The sequence below is a fragment of the Brassica napus genome, chromosome A10 (assembly GCF_020379485.1).
Source record: "Brassica napus cultivar Da-Ae chromosome A10, Da-Ae, whole genome shotgun sequence".
Lineage (NCBI taxonomy): Eukaryota > Viridiplantae > Streptophyta > Magnoliopsida > Brassicales > Brassicaceae > Brassica > Brassica napus.
In genome coordinates this window covers 9,216,919-9,240,900 of record NC_063443.1, presented here as the reverse complement: position 1 = coordinate 9,240,900, position 23,982 = coordinate 9,216,919, and the positions used below count along the sequence as shown (strand labels likewise).

Here is a 23,982-nt window from a genome sequence, read left to right as displayed (position 1 = left end):
TCACTTGTAAGACTATTTACCACAGTTTTGTATTCAGCACCATTTTTTTACTTCTTAAAATTTCACATTATCATTTCTTTTTCTATTTATAATTCAAAACTTATTCATTTTTATATTACGCTATGGCTTTTTCTATAATTCATAACCTTATTCTATTATTTTTATTTCAGCTTTATGTGTTTTTGGAAATCTATAAAAAAAAATATTTAGTTGCATAACCAAGAATTATTGAAAATAAGGTGATTATTATTATTAAAAGATGATATTAAAAAAATAAAATTAAGTGAGCGAAGTCCATATTTGTAGAGTAAATATATGATGAACCTTGGTAAAATATTTTTATTTTAAAAGTTGTTTTCTTATAAAATAAATGATTCAAATAGTTAGATTTAATAAAAAATCTAAAAGTTTCATCAGTCAATTATAACTTAACACTTGTATTAATTTATATTTGTTTTTAAAGAAAATTGGTTGATATTCACTCTCTAATTTATTGATTTAAAATAATGACATCATTAATATTGACCCATTTTCTTTTCATTCAACTTGTTGAATCTATTCAACACAAATTAAGCAACGTATTTGTTTTCTCTTTTTCTTGTTCTCTTTTTCAACACCAGCATCATAGTGATTCAATAGTCGGGTAAATTATTCAACAATTTTATTGTACATAGTCTAGTAAATTTTGGTGGATGCTAATGTAATTTACACGTCATCTCAATGCCAAAGTTGTATAAATATGTGCGACTGCCTGCTGCGTGTAAACACAATTATTCTACAACCAAAGTAAAATACAACTTCCCCTTATTCTACAACCAAAGTAAAATACAACTTCCCCTCTCAGTCTCTCTGTCTCTTCTTTCTATCTCGCTCTAAAATCGTCAGCACAGTATAAGACTTGAAGGTAATCTTACCAAACTCAGTTTTTCTATCTATACTGAGTAGATGTTCCAATAAATAGCAGAAGAAATTCTTACTTTCGTTATTATTTTAAATATACGTATTCTTCACTTCTTTCTTTGAGTGTTGCCAAGAAAATTCAAATTTAATCTGATGATGACATGGGGTAGGAGTGATGCTTTGATTGTTTACTTCTGTATTTTCATTTCACCTAACATGCTTACTTTGTTGGGGATTAATCACTTAACATGCTTATTTTGTGTATTTATTTCACTTGACATATGCTATTTATATTTCTGTAAAGCTTAGCAAAATGAGTTTGTGGTATATCATCGTTGCAATCGTCTTCTGTGCATTTCTACTCGTTGCAAAGAACACCAGAAAGACAAAGAAAAAACTACCTCCCGGACCACCAAGACTTCCTATAATTGGCAACTTGCACCAATTAGGATCCAAACCTCATCGTTCCATGCTCAAGTTATCTGCAAAATATGGATCTCTAATGTCCCTCAAGTTCGGAGACGTGTCTACCGTCGTGGCGTCAAGTCCGGAGACAGTGAAGGATGTCTTAAAGACGTTCGACGCAGATTGTTGTTCGCGACCTTATTTGACTTATCCTGCAAGAGTTTCATACAATCTAAATGATCTCGCCTTTTCTCCATATAGCAAATACTGGCGGCAAGTACGGAAGATGACGGTTATTGAACTCTACACCGCAAAAAGGGTCAAATCTTTTCGACATATAAGAGAAGAAGAAGTTGCTTCCTTCGTCGATTTCATAAAGCAGTCTGCTTCACTGGCCAACCCGGTTAACTTGAACAAGAAGTTAATGAAATTGTCTGGAAGTGTGATTTGCAGAGTCGGATTTGGGATGAATCTTAAAGGGAGCAAACTCGAGAATACTTATGAGGAAGTCATTCAAGGAACCATGGAGGTGTTGGGGAGTTTTGCTGCAGCAGATTACTTCCCGGTCATTGGTAAATTAATCGACAGGATCACAGGGTTACATAGCAAATGTGAGAATTGGTTTTTAAAGCAATGGATGCATTTTTTGATCAATCTATAAAGCATCACCTAGAAGATGAGAGCCTTAAGGATGATATCATTGCCTTGCTTCTCAAAATGGAAAGGGGAGAGACTGGACTTGGGGAGTTTCAACTTACACGAAACCACACCAAAGGAATTCTTCTTGTACGTAATGGAAACTTCTCAATCTTGATTAACTTCATCGTTTACATGTTTCATGCATGCAATTTTAATCTTGTTTTATTGATTGTTACAGAATGTGCTTATTGCTGGAATAGACACTTCTGGCCACACGATAACATGGGTGATGACTCATTTGATTGCAAACCCAAGAGTTTTGAAGAAAGTCCAAGCAGAGGTGAGAGAAGTTATAAAAAATAAAAATGATATCACAGAAGAAGATATAGAGAAAATGGAGTATCTCAAAATGGTGATTAAAGAATCATTTAGGATAAACCCACTTGTGCCAATTCTAGTTCCAAGAGAGGCCTCGAAAGATATAAAGATGGGAGGTTACGACATTCCAAAGAAGACATGGATCCATGTCAACATATGGGCTGTTCACAGGAATCCAAACGTTTGGAAAGATCCAGAATCGTTCATCCCCGAGAGGTTCATGAACAATGAGATCGACTATAAAGGTCTAGACTTTGAGTTGTTGCCGTTTGGTAGTGGAAGGAGGATGTGCCCTGGTATGGGTATGGGTATGGCTTTGGTACACTTAACTCTTATCAATCTTCTTTACCGTTTCGATTGGAAGCTTCCAGAAAGAATGGAGGCAAAAGATGTTGATCTTGAAGAATCATATGGACTTGTCTGTCCTAAGAAAGTTCCACTTCGCCTTATCCCGGTTCCAACAATATGGACTTGACTTCAGTTTATATTTTCCTAGTAAAAAAATGTAACCTTTGGAGTTTTTAAAGGTCTTACTAATATAAATAATCATTAAAGACGTTCTTTGATGATCCACCGTTTAGCACATTTTCTCCGTAACCATAACTTTTTATGACCGTTAACCCTTGTTCGACTAGTCTAACAAATAAATGAATCTGCAGGAGCAGATTAATTTAGAAATATTATTAAGTTTCTCATTTCTTACTCCCTATGTCTCACAGCAATTGTCATTTACGATTTGAAAATTTGTTTATAATATATGTTAAAAATGTAAAATAACGTTTATATTGAATCAAATTTAAAAAAATGCTTAATATAAAATGGAGAAAGTATTAGTTACCTAGTCTCTTAATCAACTTTATCCCTTAAATACTATTAAAAACAATTAAGAGACCCATTATGGGTATGTAGGATAAAGATGCTCTAAGTTTCTTGAGCACAGATTCTTAAGCACTTATATTAATATTTTCGTTTAATTTATTTACCTGATTTAGATTTAATATTTGAAATAAAACATACTAATAAAAAAGAGACAGCACAAGAAATAAGATGGCCTGGGTTTCCATGACATCACGAAGTTCAATCAATCACTCTTAGGTAAGCAGGCTTGGCGGATCATGTCTAACCCAAACTCACTTGTGGCAAGAGTTCTCAAGAGTAAATATTTTGCAAATGGGGATTTTCTGCATAGTAGTCTTGGGACTAGACCGTCATACGCGTGGAGAAGTATACTTCATGGCAGAGACTTACTATGCAAAGGACTGGTTCGAGATATTGGGAATGGGGAGTCTTCTAATGTATGGTCTGTTAACTGGATCATTGACCCGTTACCTAGACCTCCCAACTACAGAACAGATAGTGTTATCGATCTAACACTTAAAATATCTGACCTGCTACTTCTGCACTCCAGTTCATGGGATGTAGCACGATTGAGACATGCCTTTACGGACTATGATACAGAGATTATCCTCCGTCTGAATCCAAAACTGTCTCAGGAAGATGGGTACAAATGGGGATTTACCAAGGATGGAGTGTATACATCTCGCAGCGGGTATAAGTTTCTTGACTCTCTCCCTGATGAGAATGGTGAGCTTCAGCCGACATTACCTCTGTTGGAGAAAAAACTCTGGTGCTCTTTGTGGAAGATTAAAGCACCTGCAAAAATTAAACACTTTCTCTGGAAAGCTCTAGCAGGTGCGGTGGCTGTCATGGATAGGCTACGTAGTAGAGGGATTCAGGTTTATCCAACTTGCAGAATTTGCAACAGGGAAAGAGAGACTATATGTCATCTTTTATTCATGTGCCCCATGGCCAAGGATGTTTGGGAAAGATCCTTAATCACGCTGCCTCCTGCAAGTTTCTCGACCTCTATCACCTCTTGAGTCAGAGCAGCAAGAACCCGATGGACAACAGGATTAAGGCGTTTCCTTGGATCATCTGGCACCTATGGAAGGCGAGAAATAAACTGGCATTTGAGGGTTCTCAATACTCTTCTGTTTCTGTCTTATCTAAAGCCAAAGAGGAGGCTAATGTATGGTGGGAAATCAATTTTCCACATGTGGAAGAACCTCCACCTCAGTTGCTGGATCAGAGAGCTCGGAATTCTTGGTCTAAACCCCCACCCGGCATCTTGAAATGCAATTTTGGAGTTTCTTGGGTTAATAACCAGTCCCCATGTGGTGCAGCGTGGATTCTCCAGGACGATAAAGGCAAGACCATTTTGCATAGTAGAAGATCACTACACAGTGTTGCCTCTGAAAGAGAAGCGGAATTATTAACTGTTCAATGGGTGGTCGATGACATGATCAATACCCATCAACAGCGAATCATCTTTGAATCCTCGTGTGCGTTGGCAAGGGACACATTCCTAAATCCTATGGAATTTCGAGCACTATTGCCTCTGACTAATGACATCAACTGTCGACTTCATATGCTGGAAGATTGGAGCTTCCAACATTGCGTGCAAGATAAAAATACCATTGCCCAGGACATAGCAGTGAGTGTAACTGCTGGTCACCGTTATCAATCATATATTGCTTATGGGGAACCGTCTTGGTTGTTAAAACGCATTGCGTGTGAGGCAGAGGCTTAAGTTGGTAGTATTGGTACTTTCCAAGATAGCAGGAGATGCGGTGGAAGAGTCTTCTGATTTCCTTTTATATTTGGCTACTTTTCGTATTGTTGCATCTCTGTTATATGTTGTCGTTGAGGTGGATTGCCTCTAGGCCTTCATGGTCTGTACTTTCAAGCTTTCATGCTGGTCTTTTTCTTAATAAAATAAAACAGTGTTAAAAAAAATAAAAATTCATCTCTTCCCACTTAATCAACATCTTCATAAGGAGACTCATCTTGCCTTTTCTATCTTCTTTTTCATAATTTATCATATTTTATTATTAACTTTTTTTGAAGAATTTGATTGAGAAACTACCACTAAGAGCATGATTAAGCGGGGTTTTTAATTTGAGATTCTTAACTCATATTTTGACTTCTTTTTTTTTTACACTTTTCGGTTAAGAACCGGCTCTTATCTCTTATTTAAGAAACGGTTCTTATTTTTTCTTTGTTAAAAGCTAAAAAACGGTTCTTAACCGAAGCTAAGAACTTCATCCTAAGTGTTCGGGTTAATCATGGTCTAATCCTTCTCTAAGGAACCTCAAAGTCTAAGAGTTTCTATTTTCTGATGATGGCGAATCTTTAACCTAGGATCGCTCTTTCATTATCTGTAAAAAAAAACCATTATCCACCTTTAAAAAGGTTATTCTGGTCAAAAGGTCATACATCCCTATTTCTTTCCATCTTTTGTTTTTCTTTCTATTTGGGTTTCATTACCCATTTTCTGTCTTTCTCTCTATTTGAGTTGATTTTTTTAAGGACCGAATTGTATTATTAAGCTTTAGGGCAGAATCAAAGGCTGTACCATAGTTTTTGACACTAAAATAATAAGGGAAAATTGCCAAAAGAGAACAAAAAAATTAGGTTGTTGTCTCTTTAGTATAAAACTAATTTTGTCTAGTTTTTCTCCTTTTTACCCTTTGTATTTCTGAAAACTAATGAAATAAATAATTTTATGAATCAAAAAAATTATTAAAAATATAAACAATTAATAAAACATCCATATACACAAGCTGGTAATTTTCTTTTGCTCAAAAACTTGGTAAATAAGATTTTTAAAATACGTTCTACTAAAAGTAGAATGCGTCTTCTATGAAAAATGGTATAGTAGAAAACGATTTCTAAAATAAACACGTTCATCTACTTCTTTTAGAACGTTCATTTTACTATTTACTAAATTTCTGAAAAAGAGGAATGCACATTCTACTAATCGTAAAGGTATCCACTTTCCTTCCGAATGCATCTTCTACTTTTATAAAGTATTCTAAATTTCGAGGAATGTGTTTTCTACAATGTAATCTTACGTCTACTCAAAGTAGAAAGTGTATTCAGAATTTTTATCATTCTTCTAAACTTTTAGAAGTCGCCTTCTACGGATAAGAATACTTGATTTTTTGCGAAAATTAATGAAATTTCAGTTAAGAAAATATTCTAAAAATCTCTTAGAAATATTTTAACTTTCTAAAACGTGTTATGGTCGATTTTACTTAAAAAATTTTAAAAAAACGATTATTCCTTCTCTTCTTCATCAATCTATGGTTTTTCCATAGTTTTTCTTTTGATTCTTCTCACAAACTCTTGTTCTCTATGATGCATATCTATACCTCTTTTTTTTTCGATTGCCTTTCAACTGTTTTTTACCTTTTTTCCATTAACTTTTTTTTTTAAAATTCAAATTAACTTTTAAATTGTGTTTAATTAGATTAAATATAGGGTTAGTTTTGGGATTATGAGAAAAATTATACTATTGAGACAACTTTATGTTGGTTTTATACTAAAGGGACAACAACCTTGTTTTTTTGTTCTCTTTTAGCCATTTTCCCAAATAATAATAAATAAACAAAAATCAGGAAAAAGGTAGAGTCGGTCATTGCTTAAGAAACTTAAAAAAAAAACTTGAGAAATTATGTGTCACATGTTCCTTTGTAAATGATTATGCTGCTTTTCAAGATAATTATACTCCCTCCGTTTTTTAATATAAGTCGTTTTACAGCTATGCACGTAGATTAAGAAAACCATTAATTTCTTATATTTTCTAAACAAAAACATCATTAATTATTTATCTAACCACAATTCAACCAATAGAAAAATAGAAGATATATTACCATTGGTCATACAACATTAACTATTAATAAATTTTACATAGAAAACCGAAAACGACATATAATTTGGAACAAAAAAATTTCTCTAAAACGACTTATATTAAAAAACGGAGGGAGTATTTATTAAGAAAGTTGTGCACGGCGAGTGGATTCATTAAATATTTTCGAATTAATAATTTTAGTGGCAAAAGTTTAATTATGTATTTTGTATAGAACATTATTTATGTGAAATCACATTATATTGAATTTTAGGAGTTTATACTTCAAAACATTTGCAATTAAGTGAATTACGTGATAAATAATTTGTCTTTTTTTTTCTTTATAAAATATGTACCGTTTGTTCGCTTGACAACATCGGATTAACAATGTACGTTTTACACTACTTGCACCAAAAAACGTAAAATAATACAGATTGTAGGCGTTTAGTAATAACTTCAAAACTATTATTAGATAGTGTATTTATAAAGAGTTATCTAGATTTAGATTTTATAATAATTCTAGTGTTATTCAATTAAGATTTTTCAAAATTATGTTCAAAAATTTTGTTATTAGTTTATGAACTTCTAATAAGTAGTTAAAAGCTTATAACGATTTAAGTTCATCATTGTACAAAATCAACAAAAGTATTGTGTTGTTCAAAAAAAGAAAAATGAGAGTAATGATTTAAAGTTCGTTGTTATTAGTTTATTGATTTTGAATATGTTTCTTCATAAAATCTGTTTATCATAGGATTACATATTGATCGTGTATTCTTTAATATGTTCTAAAAATTGGTCTATGTGTGCCTAGGCCCCCGCCTAAGCGGTAACTCGGTCCTATACAAAACAATTTTTTAAAAATTTGATTTATACCAATTTATATGATTCAAATTTGTTTAAACGGTTCTAAATCAATTAAAATTGGTTAAAATCGATCTTAATTGTCTATATATGTTAAATTAAGCAATAATATTATTACAAATCTACAAATTTGTCTACTTTCTTCTGTTTTGTATATCTAATTTTGATAATTCATCACAATAATTTTATAATTAAACTTAAAAACTAAAATATGTCATATAAATGTATAAAATATATAAAATAAATCAATAATTTGGTAACGCCTAGGCCCTGCCTAGGCCCCGAATAATCTGTCTAGTCGCTAGTCCTCTATGAATAACACTTTTTATAATTAAACAAAATTTAATTGTGTTTTGTAAAAGTATTGTGATGACAACTAAGATGCCAACTAAAGACCCAAATCCAATTGTAGATGAAACGGTAAAGACTAACGGAAAGTGGACAAAAATGTTGATCAAAAGCAAAAAAAGGAAGTTTCAAACTTACTAGCCATGAGAAAAAGATCAACTGCTGCAATACGAGAGAGAGAGAGAGAGAGGCAACGAAAGAAACAGAATATGGATTTAGCAATAAAAGAAACGGAATATGGAGAGGATAATAACACACAAAATAATATTATAAAATATTTGAAATCTGTTAGTTGACAAAAAAGAAGAAGATAAACTCTGTAGAAATTTAAAACTATCTTCAATTAAAAAATCTAATAATCTACAAAACTCTTTAACGTTACGTTTTAAAATAACTAAATCTTTTTTTTCCCGTCAATAGTTAATTAGATTAAGGGTCAAAACCCAACAAAACAAAATACTAAACACATACATTCAGGCCCACAGCCCACCAAGCGAAACCCTAGAGAAACCAGAAGCGATGCCTCCGCTTCGATCACGGCCTCCACCGCTTCCAGCCATCGCCGGTGATCCAAACGACGATCCACCGGGAAACACCATCAGTCACTAACTTCACAATCTCTTAGCAGCAAACGCTTATAATCCCGAGCTCACTGTAGTGGAGAGATGCAATCGGCATACCGAGATCTCATCCGCCTCTTTTTATCACCGGAGCTGGGAATAAAGCTTCGCCGACCTATCAACCTTCAACACCTAATAGCTTCGACCGTCTTCCGACGAGAGCTCCTCAAACCACCCATTAACGAAACAGCAACAGACAAAGATAAAACCAAACCCTAAAAACCTAGAGAACCCAAAAGCCGAGGAGGCAAGGCAAAGTCCGCCTTCACCCCCCCCCTCCCCCCCGAAACCTGAAGCCGGCGAACGCAGAGCTGAAGAAGCCTCCACTCCCCGGAAACTAGACCGGCGGCGATGAATCTGTAGAAGCCTCCACCTCCCGGAAAACCTTAATCAGACAAACCGACTTCACCACACCTCACCCTTTATCCGATCGCGCCGTTACTCCAGTCCCCGCGCCACTGCGTATGTCTGTTCACTCCGCGAGTTAACGACGGCGGTTGGGATGTGGACCAGAGCTTCGACAAGGCAAACAGAGAGAGGAGGTAAAGGAGAAGCCGGTGAACTTTTCTAAACGGAAGGATATGGGCTCCGGCGTCGGCACGGACGCTCACGCGCCGACCGTACGCCGGACCCAAAAACTGAGATCTACTTTCTCTCTCTTTTCTCTCCAATTTTTTTTTAAAATAACTAAATCAGTAGGACTCTTTTTAAATTGAAAATACTGTTTAGTTTTTCTTTAAAAAAATCATCAAAATTATTTTTAAATCACAAACCAATAGCAACCCCTAAAATATTTATGTAGTCGACATGAGAAAAAAAAAATAGGGCCATTAACTAAAATGGGCTGAATCCAAAACCCAAGGCACAACACATAAAGTCCGGTCTTGTCTTTTTGTTTGCTGACACGATACACCTCGTGTTTGCACTTACCACTTACCCGGCAGCTATACTTGCCAAGTCACTTCATTGGCTATCAGCCACCACTAGGAGGGACCCACCAATCCTGGTTCGTGTATTTATTTACATCGAAAACACGCAAACACATAGGAAAAAAAGTTTTTTTTATTTATATATAGTAGTAAAAGAAAGTACAAAAAGGTACCAAAAAGCAGGAAGAAAAAACAAAGCAATGGGCGATTTTGGATCCGATGGATCGTCAAGCATGAGCATTGTAATGTATCCGTGGTTAGCATTTGGTCACATGACTGCTTTTCTTCACCTCTCCAACAAGCTTGCAGAAAAAGGGCACGAGATCGTTTTCTTGCTCCCCAAGAAAGCTCTAGACCAGGTTAAACCTCTTAACCTCTACCCAAATCTCATCACTTTCCACACCATCTCAATTCCTCATGTCAAAGGGCTCCCTCCCGGTGCTGAGACCAACTCCGACGTACCATTTTTCTTGACCCATTTGCTTGCGGTTGCAATGAACCAAACCCGGCCCGAGGTAGAGACAATTCTGCGTACAAACAAACCGGATTTGGTTTTCTACGATTCCGCTGATTGGATACCAGAAATCGCTAGACCGGTCGGTGCTAAAACTGTTTGCTACAATACCGTCAGCGCTGCGTCAATAGCCCTAACTCTTGTCCCTGCTGCGGAGCGAGAGATCATTGATGGGAAGGAAATGTCAGCGGAGGAGTTAGCTAAACCGCCTCTAGGTTACCCGTCTTCAAAAGTCGTCTTGCTTGCGCGCGAAGCAAAAACCCTAAGCTTCGTCTGGAGGAGACACGAGGGCATTGGTTCTTTCTTCGATGGGAAAGTTACTGCGATGAGAAACTGCGATGCGATCGCTATAAGAACTTGCCGTGAGACGGAAGGCAAATTCTGCGATTACATCGAGAGCCAATACAACAGACCGGTTTATCTAACCGGACCGGTACTCCCCGTAGACGAACCTAATAAGACTTCCTTAGAGCCTCGATGGGCTGATTGGTTAGCCAAATTCAAGCCTGGTTCTGTTGTGTTCTGCGCTTTCGGTAGCCAACCCGTTGTAGAAAAGATAGATCAATTTCAAGAACTCTGTTTAGGGCTTGAAGCAACCGGTTTACCGTTTCTGGTCGCGATAAAGCCGCCTTCAGGTGTGTCAACGGTGGAGGAAGCGTTACCTGAAGGGTTCCAAGAGAGGGTTCGTGGACGTGGCGTTGTGTACGGAGGTTGGGTTCAGCAACCGATGATATTGGACCATCCTTCAGTGGGCTGTTTCGTTAGCCATTGTGGGTTTGGTTCGATGTGGGAGTCTTTGATGAGTGATTGCCAGATGGTTTTGGTGCCGCAGCACGGTGAACAGATATTGAACGCGAGGCTGATGGCAGAGGAGATGGAGGTGGCGGTGGAGGTTGAGAGGGAAGAGAATGGGTGGTTTTCACGGCGGAGTTTGGAGGATGCCGTGAAGAGTGTGATGGGTGAAGGTAGTGAGGTTGGTGAGAAAGTGAGGAAGAATCATGACAAATGGAGATGTGTTTTGAGCGACTCTGGGTTTGCTGATGGTTATATCAGCAAGTTTGAACAGAACTTAACTGATCTTGTGAAGTCATGAATGATCATTTTTATTCTTTCCACTTGGCTTGGTTTAATTTGGTTATGTTCGTGTTTTAGCCATGGTTTAAGATATATTTGTAAAACATGTTTTATTTCTTTCGCAATTCTCATAAAATTAGCTGATTAGGGAATTACTTCCTGAAGCTGATAAATCTATATTGTATTCCCTTTATGGAAATTATCAACAAATTTTAATGTCTCTGTCGATATTAAGTGACTACAAATTCTTTGCAAAAAAAAAAAAAATTTGACTACAAACTTAATTTCTATGATATTTATTTTAGTTTTTAAATAAAAACAGAGGATTAGCTTGTAAGAAAAACAAATCACAGAATTTAATCAATGGACAATTGTATAATTGTTATTGTCGTTACATTACCACTTTCAGTTATTCATTAGTAATGCATAATGATTTTTCTTGTGGTTAGGAGCTCCATTTCCACTTTACCTTGCTTGTAAGAACAAATGATTTCAAATTCTTGTATCGTTTTTCTATCTAAGGAGAAGAGATCCAAGAATAAAGGCACGCTTTAGTCTGCTAATGGCAATCTTGTGTTCTAAATTACAAAGCTTTGATTGGACCTTTATATTTGATATTAAACCTTTGGGTTTGATTTTGATCTGAATCATAATATGTGGTGTCGAAACGTCACCTATGTCCATTTTGCTTTGTACCAAACCACTTTTTAGTATGAAAAGCACAAAGTCTATTTTAGCAACAAAAAATAGAAGCACAAAGTCTAACAGCGAGAAGGCAGGGCGCGACGTTTGGGAAGAATGCTAGACCTTTTGTTCAAAAGCACCATATTCACTTCTTTTTCTTTTCTTGTTAAAAGGAATCCATGGTTCCTACCTCTTGTATCTTTTTCCTATTTATAGAAGGGTTTTTAGCAATGAAACTCCTCACCTAAAGATGAATTGTAAATAAATCCGTCAACTAAAAATTTGATGAAAAAATCTTCAATTTTAATTCCGTTAATGTATGTCACCCTTCGTGACGGTACTTTAGACGGAGGGTGACAAACATTAACGGAATTTAAGTTGAGGGTTTTTTTCGTCAAATTTCAATTGAGGGATTATTTTGCGATCCCTTTTAAGTTGAAGGGTTTTATTACTAAATGATATTAAATGTTTAAAAGTTTTTATTATCATTTATGCATTATTTAAAACTCTTACAATAAATTTGTAAGCCTTTAAAAATAATTTAAAATTTTTTATACATTACTTTATCAATTTTATAATCGAATTACAAAGCTTTATAACTATTTTAATACTTTTACAAATGATTAATAATGTTAACATTGATTTTATAAGATTAAAGATATAGTTGTTCGCCATACTATAAAAACATGAAGTAAATAAATAAAACAAGAAATGTAAATTAAAGATATTGCTTTATTGATTAATATAGTAGGAGTATAATATATTAGTTCGGAAATAAAAGAGGAGGAAATAATTGTGCATTATTTTTCCGGAAGCAGAAAGAAAGCATGACTCGAAGTCCAAAAATTGTGTCAAAAAGAGAAAGAGGCGGCACCATACTTTAAGAAGGAATGTTGAATTATGGTGCCAGCCTTCTTTCTTTTTTACACGATTTTCGGATTTCAAATTGTGTATTTTTCCTGCTTTCGGAAAATAATGCAGGATTATTTTTCTTCTCTTTGATTTTCGAGCCAATACATTATTTTCTTACCATATTAATAAATAAAACAATATCTTTGATTTAATTTTCTTGTTTTATTTATTTACTTTATGTTTTTGTATTATGGTGAAAAATCATATCTTTAATCTTATAAAATCATTATTAAATATTATTAATAATTTATAAAAGTATTAAAATATTTATAGAATTTTATAAATCGGTTATAAATTGATAAAGTAATGTATAAGAATTTATAAATTATTTTTAAAGACTTGTAAATCGATTGTAAAAGTTTTAAATAATGCATTAGTGATAATAAAGAGTTTAAAATATTTAATAACATTTAGTAATAAAACCTCTCAACTAAAGATGGATTGCAAAATAACCCCTCAACTAAAAGTTCAACGAAAGAAGCTGTAAACTTGAATTCCGTTAATGTATATCACCATCCGTCTAAAATACCGTGACAGAGGGTGACAAACGTTAACAAAATTAATGTTGAGGATTTTTTTTGTCGAATATTTAGTTGAATGGTTTATTTACAATTTATACAAAAATCCTTTATAGAACAGCGAAAGAATAAAGGCAGGCCAACGTACTTGCAATCTTGTGTTTAAAACTACAAGGACTTGATTGGGACCTCTATCACATTCAGTCTCCTTTTGATATCAAAATTCAAAACTAAATATGCTCTTTCGTTACTCGATCCTAATATCATTGCTTTCTTTGTTGAGATGTCATATTTTTATTTGTGTTGCGTTGAAACTCTGAGAATATCATATGAGGATTTGAAGTACATCTACAGAAAAAAGTTAAATCCTAAAGAGCTTCTGATTTAAAATTCTTAGTATGTTTGAAGTGTTGTTAGATAATGCTTCTGGTTAATGATGTGGAATCTACTAGTGAAGCATGCGTGGCCCCCAACAGGAAATTTGATCCTAAAAGGCTCAAGAAATATTAAAAATAAAAGAATTTTTACAACCTAATCTGGAGCATAAGGGTGGAAAGAGACAACAAAGTAGTTGTCTGTTTCTTATCATCGCATGTGCCTTATCCATAGCAATGCCGTATTGATTCAAATCCGAATGGTATTGAGACTAATTTGATTTCAAAACTCATGTTTTCATCCCATGTTCTGAATTGTATTCATTATGCAGGTTTTTTTTCCAGCGTGTGATTTTTTTCATATTATTCTCCTTGAAAATAATATAGTGCTTGCAACCCCACCCCCCCCCCCCCCCCCCCCCCCCCCCAAAAAAAAAAAGTTTGTAAGAAGTTTAACATAAATCTTATGATAATATCCGAATCTTGAAAACAAAATATATCAGAGTACTAAACAAAGTCTTCAAAATAATGTTTACGGAGCGGCACGTTTTGGCCTGGCTTGCCTCTTATCAAACGGTTATTTTGTCCCAAGCAACATGCTTCTTCAGTTCTTCTGTATATTATAATATTGTCATCTACATGGGACGTTACTCAAAAGGATAATCAAACAAAAATCCTTGGAAAACATTAAAACAATGGAGAAGCCAAAATTTAAGACTGTTCAAGAGGTAATTTGCGACGAAGGACTACCGGAAAGATACCTCTACACATCCACTGGAGACATTGAAGGTCAATCTCTTAACTGTTTGGTGCCGGAGATGGATATTCCGGCCATAGATCTTTCTCTCCTCCTCTCTTCTTCTGATGATGGTCGAGAGGAGTTGCGTAAACTGCACTCCGCCCTCTCTACATGGGGCGTTGTTCAGGTGTGGTATGTAGGAGATGGATCTAACCATCCCTCAAGGCCCAAGGAATAGAAGGCCTGGCCCGAACCAATAAAAGCGATGGCTCGGATAGTCGGCTTAGAAGATCAGTTTCTCGGCTCATTTCTAGAGTACCTCGAGTCGATCATCGTCGACTAAGAGGCATCCGGCTCGGCGATCGCTCGGATTAATGCGGGCCTTTCGGCCCAATAAGGAAGGCCCACGAAGACGACTTAAACTAGGTCAAGAACGACATATCAGAGAACTATATACGGAGAAGGAAGAGGAACGAGAAGGGGATCCGAAATCATCTGACTAACATCTGGCGGCTAGATTAGGGTTTTCACCTTTGTTTCATCTTGCCGTTATTTGTACTTTTCCGGTAGCTCATCGAGTTGCCGGCTTCTCTTCTGTCGCATTCTCTTTACTTCTCTTGTAACCGACTGAACGTCTCTTCCGACCATAATAAAACGTCTTTGTTAATCCCACATCCTTTTATCACCGTTTTCCGATCAAACAGTTGGCGCCCACCGTGGGGCTTTTAGCAAAGTAACGTTAGTACTATGGTTGTCAGCAACGACAGTTCTTCGTCTGGCGAGGAGCGCGAAGCCCTCGAGGTGATGCCGGCTCCCGAGGTAACACCTACGCCTACACCAGTAACTCCGCTACCCCCTCCTGCGTCCATGGAAACCATCTTGGCACGCCTCGCCCTGCAGGAAGCGGCGCAGAAGGCGGCGGTCGACCAAATCACAGCGATAGCAAAAATACTCGCCCCTATCGCTGCAAACGCCGAAGCTTCAACGGCGCAGTACCGTCGACACCTGTTCGCCACTGAACGAACCACCAACGTAGCACCTGCGCGGGATAACAACTACCAGAGCGCCGGTAACAGCAACCTGAGCGCCGGTAACGACATCAACGCAGACACCGCAAGCGAGCTAGCCGCGTTGAAACAGTCGGTCCTCGACATCAACTCAAAGATCCACTAGGTGACGACCTCGGCGCCCCAAATCGAGCACGTACTCGCGGAATCTCTTCGCACACCCTTCACGCAAAGGGTCACCGGCGTACGGCTCCAGAAGATGGAGAAACTTCGTCTTCCAACCTTCAAGGGTCTCTCCGACCCTTCTACTCATGTCACGTCCTTCAACATAGCGATGCGACGCGCAAATCTGACCGACGAAGACAAAGACGCCGGCTTTTGCCAACTCTTTGTCGAAACCCTAGAGGGACCGGCCCTTACTTGGTTCACAGGCCTCAGAGAAAACTCCGTCGATTGTTTCCACGACCTCTCGACGGCCTTCCTGAAGAATTATATCATGTTCACCAACCAAGAAACGACCGTGTCCGACCTGTGGAACCTCACTCATACCAGCGGCCAAAGCCTCCGGGACTTCATGGAGAAGTTCAAGGCTATCGTCTCGAAAGTTGATATTCCTGATCCTATCGCTGTCGAGTCTCTGATGAACACTTTGCACGTTGACTCCACGTTCCGTCAGGATCTCTACCGATACCCGACGAAATCTGTGTCTGACGCCATCGCTCGCTCAAACAACTTCATCCGCATGGAAGAAGACACAAGAGCAAAGATTGCAAAAGAAGCAGCAGCGAAACAGCGACCCGCCCGAACAAACGACACCCGCCCTGAGCCCCGCCAGCACTCATCCGATGGGAACACCACTCAGAAGCGAGGCTACGTTAGCTCGGTCGACGACGAGGAATCGCCAAAAACAGCAGCCGTCACGCGAGAGAAAGCCTGGAACCACTGGGATCGAGACTCCGCCTCGAAGCAATCAAAGTCGTCCGAACCAGCGAGTTCAAACTCCGAGGAGCCAAAGAAATGGTGCCTCTACCACAAAAGGGATTCCCATGATACGAAAGAATGCAAAGTCCTCATCGGGCAATTTTTCGACGGGATCACTAACGGGACAATTCAAATGCCCACCTCTCCAACGACACCGAAAAACACCAAAAGTTGGAGTAAGAACAAGGAGAAGAAGGCACAGAAGTCTCAGCAGAACACGGCCCCTAGCGAGGAAAGAGCGAGCCCTGAGCGCACTCCTGTCAACAACGTCGGCCCCGCCAACGATTCATCAGAAGACGAACATCCGCGTCGCCGGCGACGAGTGGAAGTCATACTCTCTCACCCTTGTGACTCCTCTGACGACGACTCCTCGACAACGCAACCAGATTTACGCGACAAACTGAACAGCAAAGTCGAGCAATCTCTCACTTCCCCGACAACAGACAAAGATCTGCGCACCCTATTGAAGCGAAAGAACGCTACAAACGAACACGTCGGAAGCGCCGACCTCCGCGCGACCATCTCAAAATCCAGCGCCAGGAGAATAGGTCAACACGGCGACCTTCGCGACCAGCTCAATTCAAAGGCCGATGACCTGCGAATCCAACTCAACCGTTCAAAAGGGTCCGATCTGCGACGACGTCTCGAATCAAAAAAGAAAAAGCCCGCAGAAACTCTTCAATTCGAGAACACAACCGATGACTTAAGGAAGCAACTCGAATCAATGCGAGCTACCCGCAATCCGCACATTAGCGTAATCATGGGAGGATCACCTCCTTGCGGCGACTCAGTTCGAGCTGTCAAAGACTACAAACGACAAGCCACCACCTCCAAGAACTGGCCGCCTCCAGTCGAAAATGATCACCAGATCACTTTTTCGGCCCTGGATACCAAGGGCATCCATACACCACACAACGATCCTCTCCTCGTCGACCTCGACATCGGAGAATGCCTAGTCGCAAAAGTCCTTATCGACACCGGCAGCTCGGTCGATCTCATCTTTCGCGACACACTGGACAAAATGGGAGTCGATTTGAGAGATATGAAGCCTTCCTCTCGCACGCTCACCGGCTTCAACGGGGCCTCGGAGCAAATGATCGGAACAATTCGTCTTCCAGTATACGCAGGTGGTATAACCCGTACCGTCGAGTTCTCCGTCATCCGAGCCAAAGCACCCTACAATGCCATCCTCGGAACACCATGGTTGCATTCCATGAAAGCCGTTCCCTCGACGTACCATCAATGCGTCAAGTTCCCCGGCAAAGACGGAAAAACACAGACGATTCGGGGAGATCAACAAGCCGCGAGAGAACTGCTGATTGCAACCGTAAAGATGCAGCAACAGGCTTCCCTCGTCAACTCCGTCAGTAAACCACTCAGCAAGATATACCCCCAGAAGGAGGAAGTTCGCGAAGTCGCAATCGATGAATCCGACCCAACGAAAATCATCCGAGTTGGCGTCTACCTGTCCGACGACATATGTTCAAAGATCATCTCTTTCATCAAATACAACGCTTCAACGTTCGCCTGGAAGACCTCCGACATGAAAGGGATCGACCCCGCAGTTACCTCCCATGAACTGCACGTCGACCCGACTTTCAAACCCATCCGACAGAAGCGACGCAAACTCGGTCCGGAAAGATCCAAGGCAGTGAACGACGAAGTCGACCGGCTCCTCGACGCGGGTTTTATCACCGAAGTTCGATACCCTAAATGGTTAGCCAACCCGGTCGTCGTCAAGAAGAAGAACGGCAAATGGCGCATATGCGTCGATTTCACGGACCTCAACAAGGCATGCCCAAAGGATAGTTACCCACTCCCTCACATCGATCGTCTCGTCGAATCAACTGCCGGTAACGAACTCCTAACCTTCATGGACGCTTTCTCGGGCTACAACCAGATCTTGATGCACCCCGATGATCGCGAGAAGACAGCATTCATCACCGACAGAGGGACTTATTGATACAAGGTGATGCCCTTCGGGCTAAAAAACGCCGGTGCGACTTATCAGCGACTCGTTAACCGAATGTTCGCTGATCAGCTTGGCAACACCATGGAAGTGTACATCGACGATATGTTGGTGAAATCGCTCAAGGCCGACGACCACCTAAATAACTTACGCGACTGCTTCAAGATCTTGAACGACTATGGGATGAAACTTAACCCGGCCAAATGTACCTTCGGTGTCACCTCAGGGGAATTCCTCGGCTACATCGTCACTCAGCGAGGAATCGAAGCTAACCCCAAGCAGATCTCGGCGATTCTCGATCTTCCAAGCCCAAAAAACAGCCGCGAAGTGCAGCGACTAACGGGACGCATAGCAGCTCTCAACAGGTTCATCTCGCGATCGACCGACAAGTGTCTTCCCTTCTACGAGCTACTAAGGGGAAACAAGAGGTTCGTCTGGGATGAAAAATGCGAAGAGGCATTCAATCAACTCAAGCATTATCTCACGACCCCACCCGTGCTATCGAAGCCAGAAGCCGGCGACACACTGTCTCTCTACATCGCCGTCACATCCTCCGCCGTCAGCAGCGTATTGATTCGAGAAGATAGGGGAGAACAGAAACCAATCTTTTACACAAGTAAAAGAATGACGGAGCCTGAGACGAGATATCCAACACTCGAAAAGATGGCCCTAGCTGTCGTCACCTCGGCAAGAAAACTGCGACCTTACTTCCAGTCGCACACGATCGAAGTACTGTCCAACCAACCACTCAGAACGGTTATGCAAAATACTAACCAATCGGGGCGGTTGACCAAATGGGCGATGGAGCTGAGCGAACATGACATCGTATACAAGAATCGCACAGCAGCAAAGTCACAAGTCCTTGCCGACTTCTTGATCGAGTTGACGCCAGAGCTGGAACAAGACCTCATCCTACCAAGCGTAAACTGGATCCTCCACGTCGACGGTTCATCCACGAGTAAAGGATCAGGAGCAGGAGTGCAATTGCAATCACCAACAGGAGAACTCATCCGACAGTCATTCAGTTTCGGTTTCGCGGCATCAAACAACGAAGCTGAGTACGAATCCCTCATCGCGGGACTCCGTCTCGCCAAAGCGGTGAAAGCCAAACGAATCAGCGCTTACTGCGACTCTCAACTCGTCGTAAGCCAGTACCTCGGTGATTACGACGTCCGCAACGACAGGATGGACGCCTACCTCAAACTCGTCCAAGACCTCACGCGAGACTTCGAGTTCTTCGAACTCACGAAGGTTCCTCGCGGAGAAAATGTTTGTGCCGACGCCCTCGCCGCTCTGGGAAGCAAGCTACATGACCAGGTCAAAAGGACAATCCCGATCCATAAAATCGAGAAACCAAGCATCGATACGAAGGCAGAACAGGCCGCGATTATAGCAGCGATCAACGACGCGATGGACATTGACGAAGTGGAATCCCCCTCGCCAGATGATCACTCAACGGATTGGCGTAAGGAACTCATTGATTACCTCGCGGAAGGTTTACTGCCCGTCGAAAAATGGGATGCCCGGCGACTGAAACGACGCAGCACGCACTACGTCGTCATGGACGGGGAACTACACCGATGGACTGCAACAAAGGTACTACTCAAGTGTATCGCCGGCGAAGAAACGAGACTCGTCATGGCCGAAACACACGAAGGAGCAGCAGGCAACCACTCGGGCGGGCGAGCTCTCGCACTAAAAGTTAAAAACCTCGGATTCTACTGGCCAACCATGAACGCCGACTGCGAGACATACGCGCGCAAATGTGATAAGTGCCAGCGTCACGCCAAAACCATACACAGCCCAACGGAGTTTCTCCACACCTTGACTGCTCCATACCCATTTATGAGATGGGGAATGGACATCATTGGTCCGATGCCGGCATCCCGACAAAAGAAGTTCATCCTGGTCCTCACCGATAATCACGGACAATGGTTCGCAATTCATCTCGCATCACTTCAAAGGCTTCTGCGACAGATGGCGCATTCGACTCAACATGTCGACACCGAGAAACCCGCAAAGTAATGGTCAAGCCGAATCGACGAACAAGACCATCATAGACGGTCTGAAGAAACGACTCGACTTAAAGAAAGGTTGCTGGGCAGACGAACTCGATGGTGTCCTATGGTCTCATAGAACCACTCCTCGCGGAGCGACGAAGACTACACCCTTCTCAATGGCCTACGGCATCGAGGCAATGGCTCCTGCAGAAGTGAACGTGACGAGTCTACGCCGGTTACGAATGCCACAGAACACTGAACTCAACCGCGACATGCTCCTCGACGCACTCGACGATATCGAGGAAAAGCGCGACCAAGCGTTACTCCGTATCCAGAATTACCAGCATCAAATCGAGAGCTATTACAACAAAAAGGTCAAGTCGCGTCCTCTCGAAATGGGCAACCTTGTCTTAAGAAAGGTCTTCGAAAACACTAAGGAGTGGAAAGCCGGCAAGCTCGGAGCCAACTGGGAAGGACCATACAAGATAGTCGAAGTCATCAAGCCAGGAGTATACCGCCTCGAGACTTCAACAGGCGAAGCAGTACCGAGAGCCTGGAACTCCAAACATCTCCGCCTCTTCCATCCTTAGTCAAGAAAAACACCAACCCGAGTAAATGCGCCACAAAGGCCACTTTTACTCGCAAAACCATTGATCGAGTAAATGCGCCACAAAGGCCACTTTTACTCGCAAACCATTGATCGAGTAAATGCGCCAAAAAAAAAAAAAAAAAAAAAAAAAAAAAAAAACCGAGTAAATGCGCCACAAAGGCCACTTTTACTCGCAAAAAAAAAAAAAAAAAAAAAAAAAAAAAAACCGAGTAAATGCGCCACAAAGGCCATTTTTACTCGCAATCCAAGAACTACGAATGGCTTGATTCCCGCAAAGGGATACGTAGGCAGCCCAAAGGAAAAGGGTCCAGCCGAAATAAAAAAAAATATATAAACCCTCCCCGAGGAATCGATCTCCGAAGCAGACGATCACTTAAGCGATGCCTACACGAACACGCCCCGGCTCCTCGAACAAACGTATTGGCACTCGCATCCCACGTTGAATACGTCCTGATCAGACACATATTCACGGGAATCGACCGTGTTGCGACCTAAACCAACACGGCCGAGACAATGACTCCAATTCATCCTATAATTAACTAAGTAAGGTCTGGCCAACCAAACGCTTGAAAATTACATTAGGATCGACTCGGAACCGTCAAAGTCGAAAACTCTTAATTAACGATTTAAACTCAAAATGGCAAACGGTCGCGATTAAAAGAGATCGACCGAGACAAAGTCATGACGAGCGTAAAACTACAATGGTTCGATGTCTCGAACAGCATTTATACCGAACAAATAGAGTCACTTCGAATCTTGAGAAAATCGTGCATTTGACAGAAAAGGCTAAATTAAAACAGCTTAAGCGATTCAAAGAGTTCGAGGTGACAAAGACAATAACAAAAGCCCAAGTAGGCAGAATTCCAGAAATAAAGACAACAACAAAAGTCCTCCGGGACTCAAAAGAAAACAACATACAAGCGACGTTAATCCTCTCGGTCGCTCTCGCGGTCGTTGAGGGCAGAAAGTTCTGAAGCCCTAATACTCGACTCGCGAGCAACCGGAGAGACGTGCATCTCATCTGATCTCGGGACCTCTTCAAGCATCCCCACATTCTCTCCTTCATTGCCTCGACGGGATCCTTCAGCCGAAGTGTCCGAAAGTACGAGCAAAGGAGCATTATCTTCAGCAACAAGGTTCCCTCGGTTAGGCGTCTCTCCCTCAAACGCAGTCGAAGGACCCTCAACGTGGGAGGGGGGGTCTGCATGCTGTTCTTCGGTCAGATGAGTAAGCGGAGTGTGAAGAGTCAGCGCAATCTCAGGGTCGATTAAGCCAGCGTTGGACCCATACGGATCAAGACTCGCCAAGATTCGAGCATCCACGAACTGAGAGTCCAACACAAGAGGAGAGAGTGTGAGATCTCCCGCGGGTATCTCGCCCACTTTAAGCTTCTCGGCCTCTTGTTCGTATTTCCTCTCTTGCTCTGCGAATATCTCGATAGTAGATTGCGAGATGTCGCTCCCAACCCTCCTTAAGGCTTCAAGACATTTCCTGGTCCCAAAGGCTTGGCTATGGAGTAACCTAGCTTTATCATAGGCATCTCGCTGTTCTTCTCGGGAACGAATCCTCGCAAAGCGACGATTAGCTTTCGCAGCCATCTCGGCCTCGACTCTTCCCCTTTCCTTTGTGACCTCTAGGATTCTGGAATCCCTAAGGCGCTTCATCTCTCTTTCATGAGAGGCAGCGAGCGAAGCCTTCTCACTTTCGAGCTCCGCATTCTTCTGCTCTAGCTCATGGATGACTCCACGAGACGCCACCAAATCGGCTTTGAGCTCATCCCTTCGAGCAATTGCGCGAGTGACCATCCCGTTAAGTCTCTCGACGTTGGCCTTCGATGCACTTAGCTGACGAGCAAAAGCCTCCTCTTTCTCCGCATACTCCCTCTTGGCCTGCTCGAGCTCGTTCAAAGCCCCCTTCAGCGCAGTATCGTACTTGTCGATCACGATGTTCATTGCGCTATCCCCCTACAAGATGCGAAACAACGAAAACCGTGAGGAAATGGCATTAGGGGAATGAGGGAAGAAAAAGACAAAAGGGAGTCAAACTATTTACCAACAGCTTGGCCCTTGCAGCCTCCTCGTACTCGCCCCCGAAGATGAGATCCTCCACAGCGGGCAAAGGTTTCGCCCTTCCTCTAAACTGACGAAGGAGCTCCCCGCATTTCTCCGGAACGTACGCCAACGGAGCCGGCCCCTCGTAGTGAAAGTCAACTTTGTCAGGAAAGCTGACTCCGGGCACCCTCCTCAAAATGGCGTCACCGCGGGAAGAGGTACCAGTCTGGACGGCCCCGATATTGGGACGGGCTGGGACCTCTGCATAAGGAGATATCGGAGCAGGAAGTCGCTCCTCGCCGTCTGCTTCATCGCCACGCCTTCTTATCAGAAGTGGCGACCCCTCAGATTCCTCTTCGAGGTTGTCTGAGCCCGCATCTCCAAGAGAAGCCTCGGATTCTTGCCCGTCAACGGCCTCTTCCTCGTCGTCTTCTTCTCCAAGGGCCCTATCTGCGGGAACCTCTCCCTCGGGACGAAGTTCTTCTTCCTGGACGTCCCCCCCCCTCAGTTTCGGTCGGTCTCTCGAGATTCTCCGACCCCTCGTCAGCAGACTTCTTCTTTGTCCTCTTTCTCTTCTTCTTCGTCTGGAGTTCACCAGAAGGAGGAACGTCGCTCGTTTCCTCGACACTCCTCTCGGTTCCCGAGCCACCCCTCTTCCTTTTTTTACCCTTCCCTGCGTTGTGGGTATTAGAAGGAGGGATCGCGTCAGCGCGAGGAACCGCTACCGACGATCCTTCCCCACCGATCGACCCCAGCTGGGCAAACAGCATCGCACTCAA

At 41.4% G+C, this 23,982-nt stretch overlaps 2 protein-coding genes and 1 pseudogene across 2 annotated transcripts; all 3 read left to right on the top strand.

Annotated features, from left to right (window-relative positions):
- The first annotated feature begins 762 nt into the window (after nt 1-762).
- Nucleotides 763-2,902, top strand: LOC106363940 (annotated as a pseudogene).
- Nucleotides 2,903-3,437: 535 nt separating this feature from the next.
- LOC106362560 lies at nt 3,438-4,912 on the top strand. The gene is made up of 2 exons (XM_013802438.1): nt 3,438-4,058; nt 4,151-4,912. The coding sequence occupies exons 1-2, from the start codon at nt 3,438-3,440 to the stop codon at nt 4,910-4,912; spliced, it is 1,383 nt and encodes a 460-aa protein (XP_013657892.1).
- A 4,959-nt stretch (nt 4,913-9,871) lies between these two features.
- On the top strand, nt 9,872-11,596 carry LOC106365724 (anthocyanidin 3-O-glucoside 2'''-O-xylosyltransferase). The gene has a single exon (XM_013805199.3). It carries the CDS (start codon nt 9,971-9,973, stop codon nt 11,375-11,377), a length of 1,407 nt encoding a protein of 468 aa, XP_013660653.1. The 5' UTR covers nt 9,872-9,970; the 3' UTR covers nt 11,378-11,596.
- The last annotated feature ends 12,386 nt before the right edge of the window (nt 11,597-23,982 follow it).